Below are 23,561 nucleotides of genomic sequence, written 5' to 3'. Positions count from 1 at the left end.
CCATTCCTGGAGGGATACTGGGGTGGAGAGAGGGTCCCCGGGGACCAGGCAAAATGGGCACAGAGGTCAACCCCTCCGTTTGACTGACCGAAATGCTCTCGGACATTTTACATAGTTTTTCTCCACGCACACATATCCTATTAGCAACCGCTCTGGCACTGATGACCCCCTAATGCAAAACTAAGCAAACACAATATCTGTACGGTTTTTCTCATGCCCCCCCCCCCCCCCCAAGTCAGAGCTGTTCAGGGGGAATGAGGGATGACCAGAAGCAGGAAGGACTCAGAACCTGCCCGGCCTTCTTGGGTGGGTGTGGCCCTCCCTCCGGGCCAACAGAACAGGATGGAGGATGGAGGAAGCAGGGTGGCTCCTGCTTTTCCCGTACCCCAACCCTAGACTCACTAGGTCCATATTTTCCTGGGCCAGCAGTGGCCACAATGTTTAAATCCATTAAAATGAATGGAGGTGGGGAGAAGGTTAGTATTTGTCACTCAGACAGCCCAAAAGATTCACTCCAAGTACCTTTCCAGGTCCATGGGCAGGAGGCGTGGGGGGCAGAGGGGATGGGCATGGGGGGGTCTATCCGTGATGTCTGTATCTCTGTCTTTTGCTCCCCCCTTTCCCTCACTGTGTTCCTCTGCATCTCTTTCCATGTGTCTGTCTCTCTCTTCCTCAGTACGGCTTTTCCCCCTTTATTATTATCATCTCATTATTATTATTAGCGCCTCAACAGATGGTCCTTTTGGCAGCTCCAGTTTAAATATTTATTTGTGTACGGTCTTTCTCCCCCCTCCATAATTGGGGCCTTCTCTGCCCCTCCCCTCCCTCTCCCGCTCACACATCATCGTCAGAGGGACTGGCCCTGTCTGTAAACACTGGCTGAGCTCCGTAGCTCCATCGTCGTTGAGGAGGCTCTGCACAGATACGTTGGTCATCTGGGCTCCAAGAGAGCTTCCCATCGGAAGGGCCATCGGGAGGGAGGCGGTCCGGGGCTTCATGCTGGCTGGCGAGCAGGGCGTGAGTGTGAGCTCCCCACTGTGGGAAGCCAAACAGATGCTAGGCTTTAAAAATTCATAACTCTGGACTGTTTCAAGTGTCAGAAAATGCCGAGGATGGAGATAACCCTTTAGACACCTCCTCAGCCTCAGCCGCAGGGCAGGCCCCATTCGCTAACTTCCTCTGCCCTCCCAGCCCAGGGAAGCCACTTCCCAAGTTTTGGCAGACTCTCCTGGGGACATTCATTGCCTCCTCGATAGATCTAAGCCCAGAACTGCTTTCTCCTGCCACTAGCTATTCTTAGCTGCCTGGGCCGTACGTGAGTGATTTCTGTGAACATTTGGTAAGCACCTACTGTGTGCTCTGGTCATCTGTCTTGGTCACTGACACCTAGGTGGGCTCTCAAATGCCCTCCCTCCCAGAAGGACGCGTGCCTAGAACGTGCTTCCTCCTGACCTGATTCTTTGGAGTCATTCTTTCAAAAATTTGTCCCCATCTCCTCCAAGAAGTTTTTCTGGTCCTTCTAACTGCCAATACTCCCCCCATCTCAAAAATAGCAAACCCTGTCTTGTGTTTATTTTATAATGGGGTGGGGCTTGGACCTGTCATTTCATCGATGAAGGGAACTCCCAGGATAGTTAATGAGGTCACACAACCAGCATGCCCCACTGGCAGAACTGGAACCCAGGGCTTCCTGTATACCAGGCCAGGCCATTATTCACATGCGCGCACACACACGTTACCTCCCCTGGTAGAATATAAGCCTCTTGAGATCTGGGACTGCTTCACTGTTGTCATAGTGCTTAGCACAGTTCCTGGCACATAGTAGGTGCTTAATCACTATGGATTAATTGATTCAGACCTAGCACACCTGCCCTGTTCTGTGGAGTGAGTCTGGTTTCATCTTGAGCCTCTCAGAAGCCTCATCTTCTCTAGGGCCTTCTTAGAAGCCACCACCTCCAGGGAGTCTTCCCAAGTTACTCATACTCTTTCTCCCTCCTTGAACTGTCTTGATTTTATTTTACTGTGTTCCTATGTAGGGACAGGAGCCCTGAATTTAGAGTCAGGAGTCCAGGTTCAAGTCTCAGTTCTGTCTCTTAGTACACACAGTCCCCACCTGCCTGGGCCATAAAATAAAGGGGTTGGCCTGTGTAGTCTCCAGGGCACTGTCCTATTCTAAATTTAGAATTCTGTGAACATGGAGAGGAGCCCTGGCTGCAAAGGGCTCTGTCATAGGCCCCCAGTGACACAGAAACTCCTTAACTTCCAGGACCACGCCCTAGCCCAGCCCTTGCACATAGTAAGCACTTACCAAACGTTTTTTAGTTGAATGGCTGAACTGGGCCCCATCTTGTCTATTCCCCCAACTCCTCTGGGGACTCCTCTTGTCTCCATGTGGGCTCATGGGACCCAGCTTTCTTGCTGGCTCCTGCTCCCCTTCCTGGGTTAGCCATGTGTCTTTTGTCTCAGGAGCTGCACAGGTCTGTCTCTCACCAAGCCCCAGCCTTTCTTGGCCAGCAGGACACAGTGGTTAGAGCTCAGGAGAAACCTACCACCTATTAACCTTATGTCTGTGTCTAAGTCACACCACTGCCTGAACCTCAGTTTCCTCATCTGTAAAATGGGTATGATAATAATTAGCTCTATTCACTTCACAAAGTAACTTCTATAAGAAGGATTGTTGTCCATCTTCAAAGAGGATCAAAATGACATCACCATGATAAAGTGAAATTTCAGTGTGTCCAACTGTGACTGATCAGACCAATATGAGCTCTGAATGCTCTATGACAGGTTGGACACAGATAGTCCGTGTGAATATTTGGGGTGGATATCCCAAATTTGCGCATCCTGCATTTATTTTGCACAACTATAGGAAGGAAGGAAGGAGAGAGAGAGAGGCAGGCATTTATAAAGCACCTGCTAAATGTGCCAGGCACTACTGTGATAAGCACTTTACAAATATCTCATTTGATCCTCACAGGGATCTTGGGGGGTGGGAGTGGGTAGGTAATATTATTCTATTTTACAGTTGAAAAAAATGAGGCCAACAGAAGTTACGTGACTAGCCCAGGGTCACATAGCTGTGACTTTTTCAATGCCAGATTAGAACTCTGGTCTTCCTGACTTTCTGCCTCTAAAACTGTAAACTGCTCTATAAACAAGAGCCATCTCTGCTCTTGGGAGAGGGGGGGACAGGGTGTCTCAGGCAGTGGGACCTTCTCAGAGTTTCCACCCTTCCTAAGTGTCCTTGTCCCTGGAAAGGGAAAACAGCAGTGACATTGTGAAAGCAGAGCTCAGGGATTTGAAACCAAAGGATATGGGTGCAGATGCCGACTTGTCTACTTACCACCTGTGTGACTGCAGATGAATTGCTTCCCGTCGTGGCCTCAGTTTCCCTATCTGTAAAAGGAAGGGGTTTGGACTAATAAGATCCTTTGAACTCGGGTCTCAGCTGCAGAGAAGCTGGCCTTGGCAGGCAGTGTGCGAAAGGGCCTTCCTGTGACCTCCATACAATGAGGCTAGATTTAATGAGCTTGAAGGGCCCTTCCCACCTGTCTAGGTGGTTTGTCTGGGATCACACATCCATGGCGCCACCCAAGATTCTGAAATCATCTGCCCCCAAAGGACGCTGCCTACCCTGATTCTTCCTAATTCAATTCTGAAAAATCATTGTCTCTAGAGTCAAAAGCTTGTTGAGTTGTTTCTGACTTTCCCTGACCCCATGTGGGGTTTTCTTAGCAAAAATACTAGACCAGTTTACCATTTCCTTCTCCAGCTCATTTTACAGATGAGAAAACTGAGGCTAACAGGGTCACACAGCTAGTAGTTATCTGAGGTTGGATTTGAATTCAGGTCCTCCTAATTCTGGGGCCTGCTCTCTATCCACTGCACCACCTAGCTGCCCATCCCAAGAGACCTCAATTCATATCCTACCTGTATGACCTTGGACACATCACTTAACCACCTTTGCCTCAGTTTCTGCCCCTACAAAATAAAGGAATTGGACTAGATGGCTTCTGTCTATCCCTATAATCTTGAGGCTCCGAATTCTCTCCCTCTTTATGTTTCACATCCTTCCCATCTCTCCTTTCCACCCTGCCACCATTTCGGTCCCTGCAGGGCTAGTTGGTGGCCCTCCTCCTCCACAAGACCTCCTCACTCTGAAATTGCTTTGTATTGGAGCAACAGTGGGGCCTAGTGGGTAAAGAACTGAAATGACCTTGGGAACCAGGAATGTCTAGGTTCAAATCTTGTCTGAGACACATACCAGTTGTATGATCTCCAGCAACTCGTTAATTCCTAAGTTGAGTGAATTCTCAGACTAGAAGTTACAGAGAATCTGTGATCTGCACTGGTAGAAGGAATTTCCTCATCTGGGAGTTCCCTACACTGATGAGACCATGAGTCATGTAATAAATAAATGAATGAGCTTTATGATTATTTACCTGTATAGGTGTGATTAGATTGGAAGATTCCTGAGCACAATTTGCACTGTTTTCTTGTTTTCATGCCTCAGTGCCTAGCGTAAGTACACAGTAGGTGTCTAATCAATGTTTGTTGGATTGGATTGAGCAGAATTCTTTCCCCTCACAGGTTCTCTGGCAGTCAGCACTGTGGCCATATACACTGTGCATACCAGTACCGGGAACACTACCACTGCCTGGACCCTGAGTGCAACTATCAGGTAAGAGGAAGAGGGGGCAAGAAGTGGATCCAACCACTTGCCCTGCAGCCCCTTATCCCCTAAGACAACAATCATGGCTTTGAAACCAAAACTACCACACAATAATTCAGCCTTGCAGATAACCTACCAGACCATATCTGTGCCTACTTGAGCCTGGCACCATGCTTACACATATCCACTATTTAATGGCAAAGAAGACTGAAGAAATGCCATTCCAGTTGTGGCGGGAGAGGGAGGGGAGGAGAGGAGGCATATCTTCTGTTTTTTACTCCATTCCAATGGACCTGGGTGTCCAGCTGGGGTAGTAGGGAGCCCCTGGACTAGTGATAGGAGGTCAGCATTTCCTAGGTGCACTCAGATATACTTACATGGATCAGTACAGGGCCTCCCCTTCCTAGTTCAGATTTGATGAGATCACAAGACTGGAGCCCTCATCCCAGTAAATTCTCATTTCTGTCTTTGGGCAAATCATCCAGAGGAGAATTCCATGTTAGCTTGTATCCCCAAACGCCTGGTATGCTTGCTGGTGGAATGATGAGTAATAAATATTGGGCGTGCCCTTGGGACGCCCCTGGGGGCCAAGGGAAGTCTACCCTTCACTGCTTATAATAACAAAAATAATCCTGAAGCTGTTTTCAGCAAACCTGTGGAGGATGAGCTTACAGATGAATACTCTCATTCAGTCGCAGAAAGGAGTTAATTTCTCCACCTTAGTAATAATAGTCCAAAATGGAGCACTAGACCCGAGCTCAGATATGACCTCAGACGTTTATAACTGTGTGACCCTGGCCAAGTCATTTAACCTCTGTCTGCTTCAGTTTCCTGAACTGTAAAATGGGGATAATAATGATACCTATTTCATAGGGTTTTTAGACGGATCAAAGGTTTGTAAAGTGCTTTGGAAACCTCACAGCATTATTTAAATGCTACCTATTATTATTATAGTTTTATATAAATGCTCACTATTATTATTAAAGCAGGCCTCAGACACTTGCTAGCTGTGTGACCCTGGGCAAGTCACTTAACCCTGTGTGCCTCAGTTTCCTCATCTGCAAAGTGAGTCAGAGAAGGAAATGGCAAACTACTCCAGGATCTCTGCCAGGAAAACCCTCAGTGGGGCCATGGAGAGTTGGACATGACTGAAATGACTCATCAGCAACGCAACATTCTGTAACTGCTAGCTGTCACCAATATTATCATTATTGAAGTGCTATCTAAATGCTAGCTCTTAGGATTAAAGCATTCTACAAATGTGTGCTGTTATTAAATATAAAAAGATAGAGGTACAATAATGACTTGTCCCAAGACCATTTCTGTCTGAAATCCACTGAAAAAGGTAAGGATGGTAAGGATACTGGCTGCTGTTTATACAGCAACTGAATTGTTAGAAAGCACTGAATAATCCACAGCCCACTGGAGCAGCCCAACAACCACGTCATAGGCTCACAGGATCCTTGGGGACCTCAAAGGTCATCTGGTCTAACCCCCTCATGTTGCAGATGAGGAAACAGGCTTACCTAGCTGAAGCGACTTTGGATCCTAGATTCAGAGCTGGAAGGAATCTTAGGCCTTTGAGTTTAAAGTGCTCATTTGACAGATGAGAAAACTGAGTCCCAGAGAGTTGAAGTTACTTGTCTAAGGTCATTTTGCTAGGCAGGATTTGAATCCAGGTCTCAGTATCCCAGTGCCTGCCTCCCTCCCAAGCCCTGCACCAGCTGCCCAGGGAGGCTTGGGGCTCACCTCCCTGCCCCACCTTCTCTCCTGCAGAGATTCACCAGTAAGCAGGACGTGATACGTCACTACAACATGCACAAGAAAAGAGACAACTCCCTGCAACATGGCTTCATGCGCTTCAGCCCCCTGGACGACTGCAGCGTCTACTACCATGGCTGCCATCTGAATGGCAAAAGCACGCACTACCACTGCATGCAGGTAACAGGGGCCGAGCCAGACAGAGGGTGTTGGGGGCCTCCTTCTGTCTGCCCCTGCCTCCCTATAGGGTGTGTGGTGGGTGAGAACATAAGCCTGAGGGCAGGCACCGGCTTCTGTTTCTATCCCCAGTGCCTGGTATAGACTGATAAAGGCTTGCAGAGTGGGATGCCCTTCTGACCTTGTAGCTGCCCTTACCAAAGACCCCTCCCCCCCACCCCCCACCGAGGGAGGGAGGACATTGAGACAAGGAGCCTGCAAGGGACCTCCAGCCTATCCACGGTCTGGCCTGTCTAACAGCCTCTAGTCTGCTCCTGCAAACACTGTCTGACCAAACTATAGGCAGGGGTCCTAGGGTGGGCCCTCCAGAGAATGGAGTCCAGTATAGGCACAAGGGAGCACCGGAAGAAACCTCATTTATCTCATCTAGTCTGAGTGCCCCCAGTTTACAGATGAGGAAACTGAGACCTAGAGAGGGAAAGGACACAGCTATGAAGTGACAGGGCCAGCATTCAAACCCAGTACCTGTGACTAGATTCACAGCCTGTTTCACATTCCCTGATTTAGGATTTGAGCCTTAAACTCTGAATAGCCTGTGGACAGACCCATTCAGAATCCCCTTGCCTGTTTCCTGGCCCAGCCACTCCTCAGTCTGCAGCCAGCTCTGCCCTCTGTTAAATCTTAGGATAGCATCTCCCTGCCCACCAGGGGCTGGTGCAGAAGAAGTTCAGCTGCTGGGCACATCCCTAGCCCCCAGAGCCTCGAGGGCCAGAAGGAGCAGCTGCCACCACTCTGCAAACTTAGAGTTTGCAAAAAACCTTAGAACCTCACACCAGCCTTGAGAGATAGTTACTGGATGCCACTACTTTTCCCAATTTTTTACAGATGGGGAAACTGAGGTTCAGAGTGGCCCAGTGACCTGGCCCAGGGTCACACAGGCAGTAAGTTTCATTCTGACTCAGGCAGGCTTTTAAGCACCATAGAGAGAAGGGACCTTCCGGTCGGCCCTTGCTGGCTCCCCTCTTCCTTCTCCCAGCCCAGCTGTTCCTGGACAGGTGTGGGGCCGAGAGCCTGGGTGCTCCAGGGTGATGCTGCCTGGGCAGCAGTGTTGGGCCAGGCCCGGGCGGGGCCTTCCCCATGCCCTTACTTGGTGCGGATGAAATTCAGTTAGCTGTTTATACAGACAGACATTTTTCAGGCTTTAACACCAAGAGCAGCGTTGCAAATAATTCCCGAGGAGTTTTTGTTTAATTCTTTGTTTTAATGCCTTTCAGAGTCTGGGCTTTTTCAAGGTGTCAGGTCCACAGAGAGTTCCTTTTGCCTGCAAATAGCGGCAGAATCTTTGTTCTTTTTTTTTCTTTTCTGGGTATTTGTCAGGGGGGTTGTTATAGCCTGCTTGAATCAACCTGGGCTGCAGGCAGAGGGGGGCTCGGCTGTCCAGGCTCTGAGATGGTGCAGACACTGGCATGACCCAAGTCTTGAGGGCGATTTCAAATTCCACCAGTTTTTGACTCAATATGGCAAGGTTTGCCCGTCTTACCCAGGCTGGTGGGAGGAGGGCCCTGAGTACCTCCCACCAGCCCTGCCTCTAACCTCCTCGTGACTGCACTAGGGGTATGCTCAACCCATGCCCACCACCTCAGAGCCCTTCCCATCAGCCGCAGGTGGATCTCTTGGAATCTGGACCCCAGTTCTGAGATACTCCAAGGGCAAGTGGGCAGAGGAGGACTCTTCCTAGATGAGGCATGAGCATGGAGTCATTCACTGAGGCTATACACCCACTCCTCAGAGCCCCTGGATCTATGCAGAGAGTGTTGACTAGAGTTAAAAAAACACGTTCAAATCTCACCTTTGGCACTTACTGTCCGTGTGACCTTGGATGAGTCTCTGGGCCCTAGTTCTAGCTCTGTTATTCTCTAAATGGGCCAGCCATTGTTCAGAGGTGGCATTTAACCTTGGCTCTTGATTTGGGGTGTTGCTCTCTGTTCAGTGGTCAGAAGGCCACCTTCCTCCTGTGGGCCTCAGTTTCCTCCTTTATAAAATCAGAAGGCTGGACTCAGAGGGCTCCAAATTCCTTTCCAGATGGAGCCCTGAGACCCTAAGCCTCTCTGGGGTTTTACTTTAATGGCCTAATGGAGGAGGATGGGATGGATGCTCCACTCAAGGTCAGGAGCTGGAGTACAGAGCATCCCAATCTGCCCTGGGAAGGAAGGCAGGAAGACTCCCTTCTGTACTCCCAGGAGACTTCAGGGCCCCAGCCTTGCCTTGATCCCAGGGTAGTGTGTCTGATCAGGGCCTTACATACATACAGGAATAGGAATCTGGAGGATTCTTCTTCTCTAAGCCTAAGAGAAAGTGGCAGTCAGGGAGCTCAGGTGCTCTGCAAGCTAGAGGATATAACTAGGGCAGGGCAACTAGGACTTTGCCTAAAGGGTCTGGATTTAAAAGGTACCCATAATACTTGCAGACCTAGAAACAGTGGAGCCCCTAGTTAATAAGAATAGTTCCAATAGCAAGCTAGGAGGTGGTGGGTCATGATGAACTATTCCCCCTGCCTCATCCTGCTCCCCATACCCATGACTCCAGGGTCTCTGTCTCCCCTCACAGCAGGGTAGGAGAGTGTACTGATTGATTCCTTTGTCCCTGGTTTCTAAATTCCCCAGTCCACACTCTACACCTGCTCTAGAAATGTCAATAAGAATACATCTAGAATAACTTGTTATTTAGCATTTAAACACAATCTGGCTTCCACCTACCTTTCCAGAATGATTTCCGTCTCCCTCCATACACCCTACATTCCGGTCATGCTGGCCTCCAAGGCTTTTCCAATCTCTGGGTCTTTGCACAGACTCTTTGCCTTGCCAAAAATGCTTTCCCTTCTCCCCCTTGGAATTCCAGTCTTTAACACCAAGCCAGGCACATAGTAGGTGCTTAATAAGTGTTGATTGATTATTGATTATCTACTGATTTCCTTCAAGACTCAGCTCTTCAAGGCCTTTTATGATTCCCCCCCTTTTCAGTGCCACTCTTCCAACTGCCTCCTACAGTAGGCCTTGGCTCCCAATTAGTAGAATTCCCGCCTCCCAACATTCCTTTGTATTTCTTTATTTTTTTGTATTTGTTCATCTATACCTTTGCATTCTTCTGACGCTTGAGTCCCCTCAATACAGTCTACAATCCAGCTGCACTGATCTACTTGGTCCTCTGTCATCCCCCCAGCCAACACACTTTGCCCTGGCTGTCCCCCTTGCATAGAATGCCCTCCCTCCTCGCCTCTGCCTCCTGGCTTCCTTCAAGACCCAGCTCCAATCCCACCATCTGTGGGCGGCCTTTCCTGTCTCCCCACTTTGCTAGACCCTCCCCTCTAAGATTACCTCCCGTCTGCTCAGTATGTGTCTTGGCCAAGGCCTCCCTTGCTTTTCCTGAGCCTTGTTTGTCTTCCTCCCGGGGCAGGTGGGCTGCAACAAGGTCTACACGAGCACCTCGGACGTCATGACCCACGAGAACTTCCACAAAAAGAACACTCAGCTCATCAACGACGGCTTCCAGCGCTTCCGCGCCACGGAGGACTGCGGCACTGTGGACTGCCAGTTCTACGGGCAGAAAACCACGCACTTCCACTGCAGGTGAGAGGGAGGGGCGCGGAGGGATGCCGGGCAACACTGGAGCTGGAAGTGATGTCTGGACCAGGGAGTGAGCCTCCGAGGTCTTAGGCTGGCTCGCCTGTCATAGGGCCTTGCCTATCTTAGGTCCTTCCCTGGTCTCCTCCTGACCCCCAAGCCTCCCGGAGCTCCCAGGCATCCCCCAGGGCCCCGCCTGGTCTCCTAGTCCCCAAGCCCCCGGGAGCTCTCCAGGATCCCCCAGGACCTCCTCCATCTTAGGCTCTCACCTGGGTCTCCTCTGGGGCATCCCCCAGGACCTTGGTTGGTCTCCCGATCTCCAAGCCTCCTGGAGCTCCCTGGACGTCCCACGAGGCCCCGCCTGGTCTCCTAGGCCCCCGGATCCCCCGGGCCCCACCTGGTCTCCTAGCCTCCCCGGGTCCCCCGGGCCCCGCCTGGTCTCCCAGCCCCCCGCCTCCCCGGATCCCCCGGGCCCCGCCTGGTCTCCTAGCCTCCCCGGATCCCCCGGGCCCTCCTGGTCTCCTAGGCCCCCGGATCCCCCGGGCCCCACCTGGTCTCCTAGGCTCCCCGGATCCCCCGGGCCCTCCTGGTCTCCCAGCCCCCCGCCTCCCCGGGTCCCCCGGGCCCTCCTGGTCTCCTAGCCTCCCCGGGTCCCCCGGGCCCTCCTGGTCTCCTAGCCTCCCCGGGTCCCCCGGGCCCCACCTGGTCTCCTAGCCTCCCCGGGTCCCCCGGCCCCGCCTGGTCTCCCAGCCCCCCGCCTCCCCGGATCCCCCGGGCCCTCCTGGTCTCCCAGCCCCCCACCTCCCCGGGTCCCCCGGGCCCTCCTGGTCTCCTAGGCTCCCCGGATCCCCCGGGCCCTCCTGGTCTCCCAGCCCCCCGCCTCCCCGGGTCCCCCGGGCCCTCCTGGTCTCCTAGCCTCCCCGGGTCCCCCGGGCCCTCCTGGTCTCCTAGCCTCCCCGGGTCCCCCGGGCCCCACCTGGTCTCCTAGCCTCCCCGGGTCCCCCGGCCCCGCCTGGTCTCCCAGCCCCCCGCCTCCCCGGATCCCCCGGGCCCCGCCTGGTCTCCCAGCCCCCCGCCTCCCCAGGTCCCCCGGGCCCTCCTGGTCTCTTAGCCTCCCCGGGTCCCCCGGGCCCTCCTGGTCTCCTAGCCTCCCCGGGTCCCCCGGGCCCCACCTGGTCTCCTAGCCTCCCCGGGTCCCCCGGCCCCGCCTGGTCTCCCAGCCCCCCGCCTCCCCGGATCCCCCGGGCCCTCCTGGTCTCCCAGCCCCCCACCTCCCCGGGTCCCCCGGGCCCTCCTGGTCTCCTAGGCTCCCCGGATCCCCCGGGCCCTCCTGGTCTCCCAGCCCCCCGCCTCCCCGGGTCCCCCGGGCCCTCCTGGTCTCCTAGCCTCCCCGGGTCCCCCGGGCCCTCCTGGTCTCCTAGCCTCCCCGGGTCCCCCGGCCCCGCCTGGTCTCCTAGCCTCCCCGGGTCCCCCGGGCCCTCCTGGTCTCCTAGGCCCCCGGATCCCCCCGGCCCCGCCTGGTCTCCCAGCCCCCCGCCTCCCCGGGTCCCCCGGGCCCCGCCACGCGCACGGCCCCGCTCGCCCCCCTGACCAGCCTCTCCCCGCCAGGCGCCCCGGCTGCACGTTCACGTTCAAGAACAAGTGCGACATCGAGAAGCACAAGAGCTACCACATCAAGGACGACGCTTACGCCAAGGACGGCTTCAAGAAGTTCTACAAGTACGAGGAGTGCAAGTACGAGGGCTGCGTGTACAGCAAGGCCACCAACCACTTCCACTGCATCCGCGCGGGCTGCGGCTTCACCTTCACCTCCACCAGCCAGATGACGTCGCACAAGCGCAAGCACGAGCGGCGCCACGTGCGCTCGGCCGCCGTGCTGGGGCTGCCCGCCGCGCTGCTGGGCGCCAAGGACAACGAGCCCGAGGAGTCCAGCAACGACGACCTCGTCGACTTCTCGGCGCTGAGCAGCCGGAACTCGAGCCTCAGCGCCTCGCCCACCAGCCAGCAGTCGGCCGCGTCCCTGGCAGCGCCCGGCGATGCCCAGCCCGCCGCCTCCGCGGCCAAGCCGCCCGCGGCCAAGGGCTCCGGGCTGCTGCCGCAGGCCCTGCCCGGCGCCGTCCCGCAGGCCCTGCCCGGCGGCGTGCCGCTGGCCCTGGCGCTCTCCAACGCGGCCGTGCCCGCCGCGGGGCCCTTCTTCCCCATCCTGCCCGGGCGCGGGGGCGCGGCCCTGCCCGCGGGCGCCGCCAGTCTGCTGGGCGCCCTGTCCGCCGGGGCTCCGGACACCCCTGCCCCGGCCGGCGACGCTGCCCCGGCCGCCTCCACGGCCTCCCCGGCCCCCGCCGCCTCCCTCATGGAGAGGATCTCGGCCAGCAAGGGCCTCATCTCCCCCATGATGGCCAGGCTGGCCGCGGCCGCCCTCAAGCCCTCCGCTGCCTTCGAAGCGGGTGAGTAGGCGGGCCGGGCCGAGGGCTCCGTGACCCAAGCCTGGCCCTGGGGCCCGAGGGCCCGCAGCTTCTCAAGCTTCCTCCTTCCCGGGCCTCAGCTAGCTCATCTGTACGATGAGAGAGTGGGACCACATGCGGTCCTTTCTGTGCCTGGCACACAGTAGTGCTTAATAAATGTTTGCAGGTTCTGGAGCTAAGAGCCGGGGAGCCCCAGGAAGGGCCTTGAAGAATCACTTCCCCAGGAATTCTGACCAAAGGGCTGCAGTCTTGGGGGAAAGGGTGGGCTTGGGGGAGGAGAGGCTGTACGTCTGACCCTTCCCCATATAACCCCCCCATCTACCCTCCAAAGAGCTCAGCTGGCAGGCTTCTTCTCTCTGGTTCCCTTTTCTCCACCGCTACATCTGTCCCATCTCCTTCATTCATTCACTCAAAGGGCGTTTAGTAAGTGTGCGGTGGTGCCTGGTCCTGAACTTGGCTCCGACCACACAAAGAGCCCAGTGAGTGTCCCCACCCCTATACCCTCAGAGTCATTGTTCTAATCTATTCCCTTCACCCCACCCCTTTATTTCCTCCCACCATCTTCCCTCCTAACATTCCCAGGAACCGCATAGTCAAGAACAGTTCAGACTGGGCCCTGAGCCAAGCCTTAATCCTTCCCTGAGACCCCATGTGAAACCCCCTCCAGGGACGACAGACCTTCATGCCTGTCACCTGTCCAGTGTGGAACCTAGGACAGGAACACCTAAGCAGAGAAGTTGGGGGAGGGCTTGGGAGTCAGGGAGTCCTGGATTCCAAACCAGCCCCTGTCACTGACTATCCTAAGACACAACCTCCCTGGGCTTCCGTTTCTTATCTTTAAAATGACAGTGTTAGACAACATTTAAATCTGTGATCCATCCTTTGAGTACATTGGCAGGGGAAAGTGGGGTCGCGGGCCTGACTTGAAGAAAGCAGGATATGAATAACTGAGTCCCAGATGGGTGAGGGGCCCTAGGAGTATCATTTGGCTCCTTATCTACAAGATCTTTCCCTAAGAGCCTCCATTCTCCAAGGATTCCTTTCCTGCAGGTTTCCCAGGGTGAGGGAAGATACCAAATCATCTTAGCTTAACCTGTCTTCAGGGTGATTCTTTCTTTATCAAAATAAATTTAAACTAGAAATTGAAAGTCAGGCTTCTTCTCAGTGCTTGGGACCTGAAGAAACTGAGGTTTTAAGGTTCTGTTTAAAAAGGGGGGAAGAGATTAGGGACATTGGCATTAGGGTAAAGACCAGGGGTCAGAAACAGAGCAATAGGGGATAAGATGTCCTCTCTTCCTTCTTCCGAGGGATGTCCTTGCTGTCACCTCCATGTGATGGAGTGAGGAGGGTCTGGAAAGGCCCCCAAGAGGAGGTCAGAACCTCAATTGATTGGCTTTTTTTTCCGTCTGTATTTTTTGAGGTCCAACCCAAGATTTCATTACTGTGTGGAAACTCCTTCCATCAATCTAAGAGAGTTGTCTGAGCAGAATGAATGAATGAATGAGTCTTTATTAAGCACTTACTAGGTACCAGGCACTGATCGAGGAGGCAGAACACACATAGAGATAAGACTTTTAAGAAGCTTTTATTCTAATAAGAAGCTACAACCCATTTAGGGGATCGATGACCAGGGAGGGGAATCTTGTTCTGAGAAGTCACTGAGAATGCCAGTGACTTGCCCAAGGTCACACAGCTCATATGTGTCAAAGCCAGGACTTGTACCCAGGTCTTCTTGACATAAGGCCAGCTCTCTTTCCTCTCTTCTCTAATGTTTCATTTTTTTCTCCCACTTTCCCCATGAATCTGGCCTGTCTTTTCTGCTCAGTCTTCTGTCCCTCTCCTTCCCCCTCTCTCCTTCTGCATTTCCCTCTTACCTTCCTTTCAGAGAGGAGAGGAGATCCTGCTGAGCTGGTCTTGGTCACTAGGTGACCACTGCCCTCCAAAGGTGACCACTGCTCCCTTCCCCCAAACCACAGCCTCCTGGGGGCATGGAACTTGCCATGACTGAAGTCCCTGAGTGAGGGAGGCCCTGAGATTCCAGGACCAACCCCCTGCTCTGCTGGGCTCCTCATTCCATCCAAGCCAGCAAGCTTTTATTACATACCTACTGTATGCATGGCACTATTCTAAGCAGGGGATGAGAGGGTGTCACACAAAGAAAAGACAAAGTAGCCCCCATCCTCGAGGATTCATACCTCCCCTTCCATTCTGTTTCCCTGGCCCCGCCTCTCTTTGGGGAACTGCCAAAGGCATTTTGTAAAGCAAGGCCCAGGTCCTTCTCATCATCTGGGTTCAGATCCCCTCCTGGCTTCAGGCTTCCATAGGCAGCCACAAGCCAAGAACCAAACCCAGAAGCCATCATGGGGCAGTGGGTAGCATCCTGGACTTGGCATCAGGAAGACTCAGGTTCTGCTTTGGATACTTATCTAGCTGTGTGACCTTTAAAAAGCCCCTCTAGGCCTCAGTTTCCTTCCCGGTAAGTTAAAGGGGTTGGTTTAGCTAGCCTCTGTGTCCTTTTCCAGCTCTACAGTGGTGGTCCTGGGTCTCCACTTACTCCACCAGCCCAGGCAGAGGCTTTTCCTCTCAAAGGGGTAGCCGTACGTAGGAGAGAGGGGTGAGGTGGAACCCGCTGCTGCCATTTGGATCCAGCACATGCCCTAGCCCCCTCCCCTAAGCCAAACATCAGAACTTTCCAACACTTAGTTTCATTAGTTAAAAAAAAAAAAATCTCCTTTTACCAAATAGAAAGGTCACTGAGGGAACCGTTTTCCTTTATTTTTTAATAAAATGCCACTAGCTGTCTGTGAAACGGCGAGCCCGTCAGCTGTAATGCCTCAGGGTAAATTAATATTTTAGTCACTTGGGGATTGTGGAAGGAAGCTCACTGGACATGTTTCTGTCAGCAACTTTTCTCTCAGTCCCTTCTTTTCTTCTTCCTCCTTTGTTATATTCTGCCCCCCCCTACACCTTTGGCCCATCAAGTAGCCCCCCAAATCAGCCTCGGGGGTGCATTCATCCTCCCTCTCTGCCTGCCTCCCCTCAGGCTGCAGCCTCATGCCCCCCTCGCTGGGGCAGCCGGATGGGAGAGAGAGGTCACGCAGTTTGAACCAATCTGATTGGCTGTCAGGTTCGATAGCCCTGACACAGCAGATGTTCCTCCCGGGCATGCTCAGTGGTACTCGGAGCCTGGTCACCACAGCAACGGGGAGCTGGGGATGGGGAAGGGGGCTTGCCTGGCAGTCTCGATGTACCACTCTGACTCAACATTAACAGAGACTTTAATAAATGCTCAAGCGACGGCCCCGCAAATTCCTTGTGACAGTTGGTGGAGAAAATGAAGTGGGATGGGCTCTCCCCACCCACCCACCAGGCCGTGGTCCCCCACTGCCAGCCTCCCACCCTTCTCCTCCAGGAGGCCCCTTGAGCCCAGACAACTTTTGACATAATTTTGCAATAATTATCACTTGAAGAATTGCCATGCTGGGGTGCGAGTCACAAGTAATCACGTCAGAGGGGGAGAAATGCTGACCAGCAGCCAGGCCTCTTGGCTGGCCTACCATCCATCCATCCATCCATCCATCCATCCATCCCTTCCTCCAGGGCTGACGGCAGCAGTGGGGGGGGGGGGGGAGCCCTCTCTACCAGTGCCCTCTCCTTCTTGCCCTCTGGCTATTTGCTCGGCCTCTTGGGAAGGTTGCTGCCATTCAGTGGGTATACTGCCCCTCCTTCCAACACACACCCTTTCCCCCCTACTCTGCTCCTCTAACCCTTGTGTCTCCTCTGCCACAGGGAATGGGCAGCAGCAGCAGATCCCCTCTGGACGGTTCCCCCAAACCCAGGTGAAACAGGACTCTGGGGAGACCCCCTCAACCTCCTCCTCCTCCTCAGGCTCCCAGGAGACCCTGCAGGATCGCAGTCTGGACCTCAGCGTGAAGGAACACAGGTGAGCTTGGGGGAGCAGGGCCCAAGCCCAGCAAAGAGCTGGGAAGGCCCCTCCTCAGAGGGCCCCCAGCCCCCAAGACACCAAGCAAGTGACTCTGCTGAAGGCCTTATGCCTTGGACAGGGGCGTTTATTTTTCTGTAAAATGAGGGGCTTGGACCAGGTAGTCTCTGATGTCCCTTCCAGTACTGAATGTCTTCTAATGATACTACACTCCTCTATCACCTAAGAACCCCGAAGGAAAATCCTGAACTTGGGACTTGGTGAGCCAGGCTAAAATGTAGTTGTGTTAGAAGTAGCTAAAGAGGGGCTCCGCAAAGCTGCTTGTGACTTCTCCAACAAGCCCTTGGCTTGTCAGGGAGTGTCATCCCTTCCTCCCCTGCCAGATGCATTAGGCGCTGGGGAGGGAGCCCAGAGGGGAATTAATCTCTGGGTTCCCAGTCCCCGTACACATCTTCACTAACGCCCATTGGTTTGTGTGTTCCAGCAATGAATCAAATAGCCACGCAGTCGCAGCAAATTCATCTCTTTTATCCTCGCTTATGAATAAGGTAAGGACCATCCATCACACGCCTTCCATCCCCCCACCCAGAGAAATTAAAGCTGGGTGAGGAGGGGTGGGGGGATGTGTTTGTTTTTTAATGTTTTGCCTCTAATAAGATGAGTTTGTACCATTTAAATTTTGAGACCATTTTTCATCGGATATAATTTCAAAGCCACTGCTTACAAATTAATTTAATGAACTGGCTGAAGAAATATATCCCAGCCTCTGACACCTTTTCCCCCCTTCCCTTCAGATAGAGGGTTCCCAAAGCTTTTCCCTCGTCTTCCAACTTCTTTCTTTATCCGTTATTAATGTTACTTATTCATTTTATGTGTTTTTGTTTGTTGTTTTGTGAGGTTTTTAAGTGGGGGGGGGCTGGAGATCAAAGTGGGTGCAAAGCATCAATTTCCACTTTTCTGGGTGTGAGTAATGGTGTTGGGATGCCTCCTGGGTAGGACACTCTGGAATATTTATTTTAAATAATGCAGGGTCTTTTTAAATTATACATCACCTCAAATATATTTCCCCCCCCCTCTTTTTACATGATAAATTTGACTCTGGTGAGATTAATTTGGTTACTGTACACAACTGCATTAGCGAGCGGAGATGCTGCCGGGCCTGGGCCTCGTGTTATCATCTGGCTGCGTGATGGGCACTAGCGGTTTGTCCTTCTGGTGTCCCTGAGGCTCGCTCTCATCATCACTCGCACCAGCCAGGCAGGCCAGGGGATTGTGTAGAGAGCCCCGCTCTGTTCTTGGCTCCAGTAGCTTCTTCTCCCTTCTTTGGTCAGCCACTCCCCCGCTGTCTGCTGGAATCCCTCTCTGAGCCTCCTGGACCTGAGTGGGTCAAATTTTCTCGCCCCCTCTCCTTTCCCCATTCCCTCCTTCCCTTCTCATTACAAGCATGTCTTTGGCTCCCCCTGTGAGGCTCACTCCCCTCCCTCTTCACTCATCTTTTGTGTGCCTTCTCTTGTTCGAAAGGAATTCATAGGGGTTCCCCCTTCACCAGTCTCCCCCTCCTTCTTCTCCTCTTGCGTTTCTTTTGAAAACCTTCTGGCAGGAAAATAGCCTGGGAGCCGACAAGTCTGGGAGAAGACAGGCTGGAGTCACAGCCTGGACTTGAGTGATGCCTCCTACCAGCATGGGGGCTGATGGGGAGGGACCGTTGATGGAGCTTTTGAATATCCATAGGTCCAGTGCTGAACACGGAAGGCCGCCACAGGCCCCGTCCGTTCATGATGGAGGAGGAGGGCTGGGCGATGTCTCACCCAGCGTTGAGTTCAACAGCCCCCTCCCCAATCCCACTCCCGCTTGATTCTCATCCCGAAACAAAAGCTAGGGGTAGGAGAGATTCCCAGAAGCACCCCTTGTTCCTCTGTGTACTGGATCCTTGATTCCCCCTCCCTCCTACCTTTTCCCCTTCTCCTTTGCAGATGTCCCAAGGCAACCCCAACCTCGGAAGTTTGCTGAGCATCAAGACCGAGGCAGAAGGGGGCTCCACGGGAGAGTCCTCTCCATACCTGGGAAAGGCTGTGAAGAGCCTGGTTCAGGAGAAGCTATCTGAGCCCTGGAAAGCATACCTGCGCAGGTATGGGGGGAAGGAAGCAGCATTTTTCCTGGAGAACCCCAGATGGAGGTCAAAGCCACTTGGCACCATTTCCTACAGTTTATCTGCCTTGGGTAGCCAGGGACCGTGTGGCTCAGCGGAGAGAGTGCTAGCCCTGGAGTCAGGATGACCTGAATTCAAATGCTGACTCCAACCCTTACTAGCTGTGTGGCCTTGGGCACAGTGGAGAGAGCACTAGCCCTGGAGTCCGGAGGACCTGAGTTCAAATCAGGCCTCAGGCACTTACCAGCTGTATGACAGGGCAAGTCACTTAACCCCAATTACCTTCCAAAAAATTCCCCTCTGAATCAGTCTCGTTTCCTCATCTGTAAAGCACCTCTTTTGTAGAATTGTAGTGAGGATGGAAGGAGATATGTAAACATGTAAAACCTTAAAACATCCTACTCTTGCTGCAGCTATTATACATTGAGCCCAGGGGCCCCACTGGAAGAGTAGATGAAGGCCGTGTTGCTGGGGTCTCTGGGAAAACGCACACGTATCCAGATTGCAACTCAGACACCATCCCACCCGATGCCTGGGTCCAGACCACGTCTTTCTTCTGCCATACATACCATCACTAGCCTGGGAAACCCTGCCAGTTCAGTTCAGCAGCATTTAGAGAACTCCTGCTGTATGCCAAGCTTTGTATTAGACACTGAAATAAATTGACCCTGCCTTCAAGGAGCCTGTATCTGACCTGAAGAATAAGGGAAATAGGGGAAGGGAATAAATGTGTGTGTCCCATATGACATATATATGTGTATATACACATGTGCACACATTAATATTAGTATTAATATGCACATGTTAGTATGGGCACACACATGTATTGTGTCCTACACACATAGACACGTACACATGTATACACATCTGTATGGGTGTGTACATGTATATATATGTATATACATATATATAAGTTACGCATACATTGTGTTTGTGTGCGCGCATACATAGGTATGCGCGCACACACACAGACGCATCCTTTACTATGTGCCAGGCACCTTACGGATATTATCTCATTTAATCCTCACAACCAGTGAGATAGGTGCTGTTATTGTCCCCATATTACATTTGAGGAAACTGAGGTAGACAGAGGTGGAATGACTTGTCTAGGGTTTCATAGTAAGTGTCTATGGCTCGATTTGAACTCTGTTCTTCCAGACTCCAGGCCCAACACTCTAAGTGCTGTTCGATCTAGCTAGAAAAACAGCTTCAAGGATTAGTCCAAGGAAAAATGGTCCCTGGACACCTTTGAGCCACATATATTTTCATTCATAAACAAGGAAGCGAGCATCTATTGAGCACCTACTATGTGCAAGGTACCAGAGATATCAAAGGGGAGTAGCCCCTTTCCTCAGAACACTTACATTCAACTGAAGGGAAACAGGAGATAAACAGATAAGAAGAGGTAACACATGTTGTACATGTACAAAGTAATTATGATAAGGCATCACAGGCTAGAACACAGAAGGCGGACCTCATAGTTAAGACCTGGGATGAGTTCAGCCTTTTATCTCTCTCAGTTGCTGACGCTGAGAACTTAATTTCTTAGTGCACCAGGATTATGAGTACACTGATGAGGGAGCTTGTCCACTGGGAGTGCCCTACACCAAAACCATCTCAGTACAAAGTACTATGAGGGGTGGAGGGTGAGGGCCTAGTGGCCCAGTGTGTCTGCTAGTTGGGTGCAGAGACACCCCTGACCAAGGTTTCCTTCCAGGATCTCAGGCAAAGCTTCAGACTCTAACTTTGGGTCTCTCTGTCTGACCAGGTTCGGCACCAAGGATTTCTGTGATGCCCAATGTGACTTCCTGCACAAAGTTCACTTCCACTGCGTGGTAGAAGAATGTGGCGCCCTGTTCAGCACCCTGGATGGGGCCATCAAACATGCCAAGTGAGTATGGAATGCTCTATTGACCTTCAAGTCCTATGGGGCACCTGGCTACCCTTCTGCTGCCCCCCCAATTGCTGTAAAACAGAGACAATCAATGAGGTTGGCCCATTGAAAAGAAGTCTCATTGAATGAATTGTCTCCCTCATTCACTTATAGTGCAGTCTCTCATCTACTTGCCCACCTTCCTGATCTGTGAGAGAACAAGTGAAGTGTAGTGGTTGTCAGGCACCTTCAGAATTCTCCAAGGCTTCAGAGGAGTGGAGAGCATCCTCTGCTGCAGCTCGTGGTCTCTACAAAGCCCTGTCTGGACTTCCTCTGTCCATAGGCCCTTCTCCAGCCCACCTCTCTGTGCCCAAACTCTGACTTTCACCAAGAAGCCCAGTGTCTACCTCAGGGACAGGCCAATTGTTGGAGAAAGGGGGGAGCCAAGCTGGAAAGATTGTTTAAACTCTTGCAAACTAACACCATGCAAGTACAATTACTGTCAGAAAGTGGTCCATCTTCAAGGTAGCAGATGGGGCCTGCCTAAGTTTGATGTAGGGCTTCAAATACTGTGAAAATACCATTTTAATTATATTTACTGACTTAAAGATAAATTAAATTCATTTCTAAATGTATTGAAGTTTTTAAAAAAATCCAGTGAAGCTATTTTATCAGCTTTCTGGATTTTATTTTTATGTTATCAGTAAATGGATAATATTGATAAAAATAGCAATTACATTTATATTTTTAAAATGAGACCTTCATTTTGGAATTTACCCCTTTCTGGCTTTCTCTACCCCAACAGCCATCCCTTGTAACAATAAAAAGGAAAAAAGAGAGCAAAAAGCTATTGAGGAAAACTAAGTCACACATCAGCTGCGTCTGATAGTGTCTTCAGTGCTCCACATCCCCAGACCCCCGCTTTGGCACTGGAGGGAGGTGCATGGCTTTCAGGGGGACAACCTTGGCATTAACTGATCTTTTTTTACTTTAAAAAAGTCATCACTGACTTTCAAGCCCTGACTCAAACCATCATGTCAGCCTTTGGGAGGGTCCAGGTCCCCAGTTTGCCAATGGCAAATTTGAATTCATAATTCCTTTTATCCCATCAGTATCTGTTGCACAATGAGCATTTATTCATCACAGCCTGCTGAACCCCAGAACATAGTAACCCTAAAGAGGCTCTGGGAGGCATGTCCCACTACCTCTCTGCCTCAGAATCACTTCTCCCCCCCACCAAGACAAGGAAGGAATCTTGATGAAGAAAACCCAATGCAAGAATACCCAAATTTTAGAATCCTCCCCACATGCCACAAAATCTACAAAATCTGACTGGTCCCCAGCATAAACATGGAGCAGGTTGGGAACAAGTCCAAGAACAGGGCCATTTGCCCTCTAATGAGGCAGCTGGGTAGTGAAGTGGCTGAAACCCAGGACTTGGAGTCAGGAAGGCCCGAGTTTTAATTTCACCTCAGGCTCTTCTTGGCTCTATAATGTAATCCAAGCCATCCTTCACCTGTCTCTCAGCCTTAGTTTCCTCTTCTGTAGAATGAGACTGATAAGAGCTTCTATTACCAAAAGTGTTATGAAAATCCAGTGACTTAAGCTATGTCCATGTGAGGATGGCTACGATTTCACCTGGGCCAATCCAGAAAGCCCCCATGTTTCTTTAGTGCCGTGAGCTGGGCAGCTCAGAGAACTCCCTGCCCAAAGTGGGACAGGGAATGACAGAGGAAGTCCTTCTCTCTCATTTTTCATGAGGGGTGGAGGTCTTAATGGGAGAGCAAAGGCATTGCAGGGCAGAGCAGGAGAAGCAGGGCTCAGGGACAAAGCAGAAGGAGGCCTGGATTTGGAGTCAGCCCCACCACAACCTCAGTGTGTGATTGTGGGCAGGACAAAACCCCTGTGCCTCAGTTTCCTCCTCTGTCTAATGGCAGGAAGGGGGTCCAGGAAGCTAACTCTGGAGCTCTAGCCCAGTCCATTGCAGCTTTACAACCCCTGCCCTGCCCCCAGCCTTCTCACCTGAGCAGCCCCTTCTCCGTTTGTAGTTTCCACTTCCGAACGGAGGCAGGAGGAGCTGTGAAGGGAAACACGGATGCTTCCTTCCCGAACACGGCCGCCGAGACCAAGCCTTCGTTGGCCCCGTCTTCGCCCCCCGCACCTTCTGTCACCACTGCGGCGTCAGTAGCAACTGCTTCCAGCCTAGAGGTGCCCACTGCTAGCCCGGCCACCATGCCCTCCGCCCCGACCCTCCTCGCCTGGAAGCAGCTGGCTTCCACCATCCCCCAGATGCCTCAGATTCCATCATCGGTGCCGGGGATGGCTGCTTCGCCTTTGGCCACGACTTCTCTAGAAAATGCCAAGCCCCAAGTCAAACCCGGATTCCTCCAGTTCCAGGAGAAGTGAGTCCCTCGGATGAGTGGGGAGGGGTAGCCAGGCGGTCCGGGTCCCCCCCCAGACCCCCAAGGTTTCCCCTTCAGTCAAGCAGGGGGTGTTCTGTGCTCAGGCTTGGCCACGGGCTAGTCAGTCAAGGGTTTTCCCTTGCAAAGATGCTGCTGCTAACACCCTTACCTCCGATTCCGGCTTCCCATCGGAAGCAGGACTCCTGTACCAGGGTCGTTTGGTGGGGGTGGCCCGCACCGCACTGTTCTCATGCTCGCCACTCCCCTGATGGCCCAAGAGCCACTGCCGAGACTAGATGGGGACTGTTCATGGTGCCTTGGACTGATTTGGGCTGGAAGCAGCAGGGATCCAAGGGATTAGGTGCTGAGGGGCTTCTGCCTCTGCCCAACAGGGAGGATTTCACAGCCCCCTTTGTAGGAATCTCTCACTCCCTGGGCCAGTTTCTTCCCATCTTCATGGGCTAAGTTGAACTAGAAGACCCATGGTCCCTTCTAGCCCTAG

At 52.5% G+C, this 23,561-nt stretch overlaps 2 protein-coding genes and 1 long non-coding RNA gene across 12 annotated transcripts in view; 2 read left to right on the top strand and 1 right to left on the bottom strand.

The window, feature by feature from the left end:
• The window catches only part of CASZ1 (castor zinc finger 1), a 235,905-nt gene that overhangs the window by 194,739 nt on the left and 17,605 nt on the right, over positions 1–23,561 (top strand). For all 9 annotated transcript variants that reach the window (XM_072608836.1, XM_072608835.1, XM_072608838.1 and 6 more), the window contains 9 exons: positions 4,591–4,681; positions 6,449–6,613; positions 10,064–10,236; positions 11,839–12,674; positions 16,482–16,635; positions 17,120–17,183; positions 18,609–18,763; positions 20,553–20,675; positions 22,706–23,059. In XM_072608836.1, coding sequence (XP_072464937.1) covers positions 4,591–4,681; positions 6,449–6,613; positions 10,064–10,236; positions 11,839–12,674; positions 16,482–16,635; positions 17,120–17,183; positions 18,609–18,763; positions 20,553–20,675; positions 22,706–23,059 — 2,115 coding nt within the window. The remainder of the gene's footprint in view (positions 1–4,590; positions 4,682–6,448; positions 6,614–10,063; positions 10,237–11,838; positions 12,675–16,481; positions 16,636–17,119; positions 17,184–18,608; positions 18,764–20,552; positions 20,676–22,705; positions 23,060–23,561) is intronic.
• Positions 753–10,595, bottom strand: LOC140504189 (uncharacterized). Of its 2 annotated transcripts, XR_011967000.1 has the most exons (7): positions 10,500–10,595; positions 9,985–10,203; positions 9,367–9,540; positions 8,460–8,642; positions 3,344–3,396; positions 2,309–2,501; positions 753–1,035 (listed from the first exon to the last, which is right to left on the bottom strand). It is a non-coding gene; the product is annotated as an uncharacterized lncRNA (long non-coding RNA). The 2 variants fall into 2 exon arrangements; XR_011966999.1 differs by lacking the exon at positions 2,309–2,501.
• Positions 11,182–11,830, top strand: LOC140503164 (uncharacterized; the record flags this gene model as incomplete). Its single annotated transcript, XM_072606976.1, has 1 exon — positions 11,182–11,830. A coding segment is annotated over one exon (639 nt), but the record flags the coding sequence as incomplete, so codon positions are not given.

Source organism: Notamacropus eugenii, chromosome 5 (genome assembly GCF_028372415.1).
Source record: "Notamacropus eugenii isolate mMacEug1 chromosome 5, mMacEug1.pri_v2, whole genome shotgun sequence".
Taxonomy (NCBI): domain Eukaryota; kingdom Metazoa; phylum Chordata; class Mammalia; order Diprotodontia; family Macropodidae; genus Notamacropus; species Notamacropus eugenii.
Note: the sequence above shows the minus strand (reverse complement) of the source record. Positions and strands in the feature narration are given on the sequence as shown.